Here is a 5,769-nt window from a genome sequence, read left to right on the forward strand (position 1 = left end):
TTCTACAAGACCTTAAAACCTTATAACATGCTTTTTTTTTTGTGATTTCTTTTCTTGGGAAGTTATAATTACATATATTAGACATGAATAAAGTCTTTTCAAGTTCATTAGAAAGAGCGTGTAGAAAATGGGAACGCTTCTTCTCATATGATGTTAATTGGTAACAATAATTTTCATTTTGATGTCCTTAAATATTTAAATGACCTAAAAGAATGTTATTTTTCTAAGTGCTTTACTTAATTTGTCTATGCTTTTTGTATCATTTATTTTTTGTGAAACTGCTATATAATGAGGGAGGATCGAGCATGGATGTATAAACGGTTAGAAGGAAAATTTCTTAGTCCAACCTTTGCTGAAAAGGTCAATGAATTTATTACATTTGCTATCACACAAGACAACGTCGGGATAGATGGTGTGATGAAATGTCCATGTGCACAGTGTCGAAATATTCCTTATCAAGATCTTGATACCATTAAGGAGCATCTCTATAAGCATGGTTTTTTGCCTAACTATTTCCAATGGGTTTTTCATGGTGAACTGTATTTCCAAAGAGAATCCCAAAGTAGCAGCTCCATATCCACCGAGGATGCATTGAACCCATATAGAAACATGGTATTAGATGCCTTTGGACTAGAAGGTGGTTTAGAAAATATTGAAGAAGAGCTACATGCTAGTTACAAGAAGTTCTTTGACATGTTGAAGGCAGCGGAAGAGCCATTGTATGATGGCTGCAAGTTGTCTGTATTGTCTGCTGCTGCAAGGATGGCAAACATCAAGTGCGAGTATAATATTCCACATAAAGCTATAGATGGTGTTTCTTCCTTAATGAAATACATGTGCCCAGATGAAAACAAGATGACAAATAGTTTTTACAAGACTAAGAAATTGCTTGAAGGGCTAGAACTTCTGCACCAAAAGATTCATGTATGTCCAAATGGATGTATGTTATTTTGGAAGGAACACAAAGATCTCAAAGAATGTCTATATTGCAAAGGAAGTTGTCATAAGACACTTAGAGAAAGTGGCAAGAATTCTCCTCATAGTGCTCTTATTTACTCTCCTATAGGCCCGAGATTACAAAGATTATATGCAAAAAGATCTACTGCGGAGCAGATGAAGTGGCATAAAGATAATCCTCGAGTTCATGGCCTTATATCTCATCCAAGTGATGGAGAGGCGTGGAAACACCTAGATAAAGAGTACCCTTCTTTTGCTGCGGAGCCTAGAAATGTCCGACTAGGTCTTTGTACTGACGGATTTTCACCATTTGGAAAGACAGGAAGACAATATTCTTGTTAGCCCGTCATTCTAACTCCTTATAATCTTCCACCTGAATTGTGCATGAAGAAACCTTTTATGTTTCTAAGTTTGATAATTCCAGGTTCAAAGAATCCTAAAGGGAATCTCGATGTGTACTTGCAACCTCTTATTAAAGAGTTAAAGCAATTATGGGACGTTGGGTTACCGGCTTACGACATCTCGCAAAAACAAAATTTTCAATTGAAGGTTGCATTGCTTTGGACTATTAGTGATATTCCGGCTTATGGCATGCTTTCAGGATGGACCACGTCGGGTAGATTAGCTTGCCCATATTGTATGGAAAACACTAAGGCTTTCACTCTTAAAAATGGTGGAAAACAAAGTTGGTTTGATTGTCACCGTTAGTTTTTACCCAATGATCATAATTTTCGAAAAAATAAGAGTACTTTTTTTAAAGACAAAGTTAAGAATGATTCCCCACCACCACGATTGAGTGGTGAGGACATTTGGAATCGAGTATCTTTATTTCCAAAAACTGTTGAGCAAATAAGGGGTGATGATAACGAGGCAGAAGGATATGGAAAGTTTCACCATTGGACAAAGCAAAGCGTCTTTTGGGAGCTTCCATATTGGAGCAAGCTCTTGATGCGCCACAATCTTGATGTCATGCACATTGAAAAAAATGTATTTGATAATGTGTTTCACACTGTAATGGATGTTAAGGGTAAAACTAAAGACAATGTGAAAGCAAGAAGAGACTTGGGGGGGTATTGTAAACGTCGAAAATTGGAGGCGCAAGATGTTGTTAATAGTAAAGGGGAAAAACGGACTTTAAAACCGAATGCTCCTTTTGTGTTGCCTAAAGAGAAAAGGAAACTTATTGTGAATGGGTGAAGAAATTAAAGTTTCCTAATGGATATACTTCTCATTTAGGTAGATGCGTTGATTTAAAGGAGTGTAAGCTATTCGGTATGAAAAGTCATGATTGTCATGTTTTTTTGCAACGATTGCTACCAGCGGTATTTAAAGACTTGTTACCCTTAAATGTGTGGAATGTTATTACTGAGTTGAGCCAATTTTTTAGAGATCTTTGCGCCACCACCTTAAAAATTACTGACATGGTGCGATTGGAAGAAATTATTCCTGAAATTATTTGCAAATTAGAGAGAATATTTCTGCATGGTTTTTTTAATAGTATGGAGCCTCTTCCTATTCATTTGCCATATGAGGCAAAAATTGGTGGGCCGGTTCAATATAGGTGGATGTACCCTTTTGAGAGGTAATTATATAAAATTCATCTTTTACTTTCTTTTTTTTTAAAATTAATTTAAAGATACTTAGTATTTTTTATTATAGGTTTTTATACCATTTAAAGAGGAAAGTGGGTAATAAAGCGCGAGTGGAAGCCTCAATTTGTAATGCCTACCTACTCAAGGAGGTAACAAATTTTTGCTCCCTTTATTTTGAAGAAGAAGTTGACTCTAAGGTGAAGGATTTAGGATTGGGTGCACATGCTGAAAGTGGATTGAACAATAATCCTGACTTACTTGAGATGTTCTCTTCAACTTTTGGACATAGTTTGTCAGAAGGTCAATTTTGTTACCTTGTTGAAAAAGATTGCAAAGTTGCTCACCGATATGTTCTAAGTAATTGTTAAACTCTACAGCAATATGCAAGGTAAATTCCTATAAAAGTACCATAACATGTTGCTCGTAACATATCTATATGTTTACATACTAATATAATTAACAGTTTGTTTGAAGAAGAAATGATCAGAGAACATAGATACCAAAGTTCAGATGAAGTTTGGATCAAATATGAAGACATATATCCTGATTGGTTCTAAGATTATGTAAGTCACTTAACTAATATAAAATACTAATTAAATATATGATTATCTAGTGTTTTTAGCATGTTAGTATATGACCGTAATGACATTTTGAACCTTTGATTAATATAGGTATTGGAAAAGGGCATCAAAAATGACATTGTTCGCTCGTTAGCATTTGGACCACTAACAAGAGTTCGAAAATTTAATCACTATCACATCAATGGCTACCATTTTCATACTCTTTCTCATGGAAAAAACAAGTGTAATCCCCCGTATTTATAAATATATTATAAATGAATTTTTATTTCATTTATAATATTTATGTGTGTTTTTCCGGGATTTAAGTTTTAAAGTTCCAAATTATTTTTGGGTTGATAATTGATTTTGTTCTAAAAGGATTTTTAATTATCCATTCTATACTTATGCCATACATATTAGACAAAGCTAGTCCATTTCATTTATCCAATTGGCCCATTAATTTTATGAGGCCCAATCTTAAAACTAACCCTACACCACTCTCTCTCCTATAAATACCCCATACATCCCCAAATTTTTTCCCCACACAAAAGGTTAGTCTTATTTTTCCTCCTCTTTATTTTCTTTATTTTATTTTTCCTTTATTTTCTTTTTCCTTTTTCTTTTTTTTCTTCCTTTCTTTTCCTTTTCTTTTTTTTTCTTTCTTTTCTTTTCCTCCTCCTTCCTACGTGAGCCATGCTCACTGCTTTCCCCAACTGCCATTGCTGCTGCTCCTGTTCATGGCTGCTGCCACCACCGGCGGGCCTCCCTACCGCCGCCACCTAGTCGCCGGCGACCACCCAGCCGGCGCCTGCCACCGCAGCCACCCTTCTTCCTCCTTTGTTTTCTTATATATTGCTTCAAAATTATTACTTTTGTTTTGGGTTTTATTTTTATAGTATAAAGATTATATCTTTAGTATCAAAATCATGTTTTTGATAGTTTAAATTATTAATTTCAGATTTATAATTGTTACTATAATTTTCAGATTTTATAATTATAAAACCTAGGGTTTTAATTTATTGAAATTGGGATTTTAGGGTTCTAATGACTAATTAATTTGGGGCTTTTGTTCCTAGTTAATTTCTAATGATTAATTAAGCATAAAAACATGTTTTAAAGGAAGTTTTAAGGACTTTTAATGTAGATTATATTGCTGGAAATTTTTGTATGTATTAATTTGTGATTATGGGTTATTTTCTAGGAGGTGATTATTCCTTAGGCGACTTTTAAGTGATTAAAAGTGGCGCAAAGGATTGTTTACATGAGGTACGTACATGTCTACTTTGTTGCAAGTAGTGTCATATTTAGGTACCAAAAAGAACGAACTTAGTTTCTTGATTAGAGAACAATTGGATGGAAATTGTTTGGTTATATATTTAATTAATTCATGTATTTATGTTTATGAGGCATGTTTTGGTGAATTAAATATGCTTGAATGGAATTATGGATGCAAGTATGTTGAATTATATTGGATTAATTGTTTGTATGGAATGTTGATACAAACATATTTTATTGGATTGGTTTGTTAACCATATTTGGATTATTAAAGGATTGGAATTGAATGGTTTAAGTGGAATAAATTTATTAATTAATCTACAATGTTATTTATTTATTTATTACTCAATCATGACATGTTAGTATGTTGAGTAAAGGTGGATTATTAAGCCGAAATGGCTAGGTGGGTTGACTATGTTCAACAATTTTAGATAATTTGGAAGTTTAATGGAATTATAGGTCAACTTGTGATGTGATCACCATTGTCCTAAATAAGATTAAAAGTGAATTGATTTATTATTGTTATGTATGGTCTACTTGAATGAGTCGGATATTAATTAAAATTGTAACCACGTAAAATGAAACATGGATGAGCAATAAAACTCTAGAAAGCGTGCACTTCTAGAGTATTGACAATTATGGGTTGGGGTACACGGTGGTAGCCCGTGGCTTTTCGAGGCTTGTTTGATCAACATGTCCTCTTCTCTTTTGGTATTTACATTTTATTTTATAATGAAAGTTAGATGAGATCCTAGACTAACTTTGTGAGAATGGAGTTGCGCCCGTTCTTGCATCGCGCTAAACTTTTATTTCAAATGGTCATTTGGGACCAAAATGATTTGGTGGATTGGATAACCTCGTCTATTGCTTAATCCAAACTAAATAATTTAAATTAAATATAGAGTCAAGTGTTTGGAATTGGTTAGTAAGTATGTTAAGTCAATTGAATTGTTTAAGTGTGGAGTCTTGATTAATGAATTTGTGTTATATGTTTATTTACTTTAATTAGTTGAGCATGCTAGGTTTGGTGCGTTGTAACTTGTATGTAATCAGCTTTGCTGATTGCGTGCTTTTCTGTGTGTCTTTCTTTGGTCATGGCCTTCGCCTTTCAATGACCCTGTGATGATCCAATTATTACACTTGTATTATTGGGGAGCAGTATTGCACAGGTTAGCTTGATGATGTGAAGTTCAGGGATTTGACAAACGCATTGTTAAGGGATTGTGGGATTGAGAGTATTCGATTCTTGTGTTGAACTTATTTATGCTTTGCTATTTCGTTTATGTCTTGGATTTTGATTATTGGTTTGGTTTTAAATAAGGGCCTTTATGGTTCCAACTTGTAAGCCTTGGCTTATTCATTTTCTGAACTGTGTTACTTTAAAG

The 5,769-nt window shown here is 33.9% G+C and overlaps 1 protein-coding gene across 1 annotated transcript; it reads left to right on the plus strand.

Annotated features, from left to right (window-relative positions):
* Positions 1-288: 288 nt before the first annotated feature.
* On the plus strand, positions 289-2,154 carry LOC145613894 (uncharacterized). Its single transcript, XM_081668933.1, has 4 exons — positions 289-765; positions 958-1,294; positions 1,382-1,573; positions 1,718-2,154. The coding sequence occupies exons 1-4, from the start codon at positions 289-291 to the stop codon at positions 2,152-2,154; spliced, it is 1,443 nt and encodes a 480-aa protein (XP_081525059.1).
* The last annotated feature ends 3,615 nt before the right edge of the window (positions 2,155-5,769 follow it).

This window comes from Chenopodium album, chromosome 25 (assembly GCF_948465745.1).
Source record: "Chenopodium album chromosome 25, dcCheAlbu1.1, whole genome shotgun sequence".
In the NCBI taxonomy this organism is placed as follows: domain Eukaryota; kingdom Viridiplantae; phylum Streptophyta; class Magnoliopsida; order Caryophyllales; family Amaranthaceae; genus Chenopodium; species Chenopodium album.

Excerpts from the sequence above, each read along its gene's own strand:
- LOC145613894 (XM_081668933.1), top strand. The coding sequence starts at position 289 with ATGAGGGAGGATCGAGCATGGATGTATAAACGGTTAGAAGGAAAATTT. Across the intron at positions 1,295-1,381 it reads GACAGGAAGACAATATTCTT|GTTCAAAGAATCCTAAAGGG; the intron begins GTTAGCCCGTCA and ends TGATAATTCCAG. Across the intron at positions 1,574-1,717 it reads TTCAGGATGGACCACGTCGG|ACAAAGTTAAGAATGATTCC; the intron begins GTAGATTAGCTT and ends CTTTTTTTAAAG.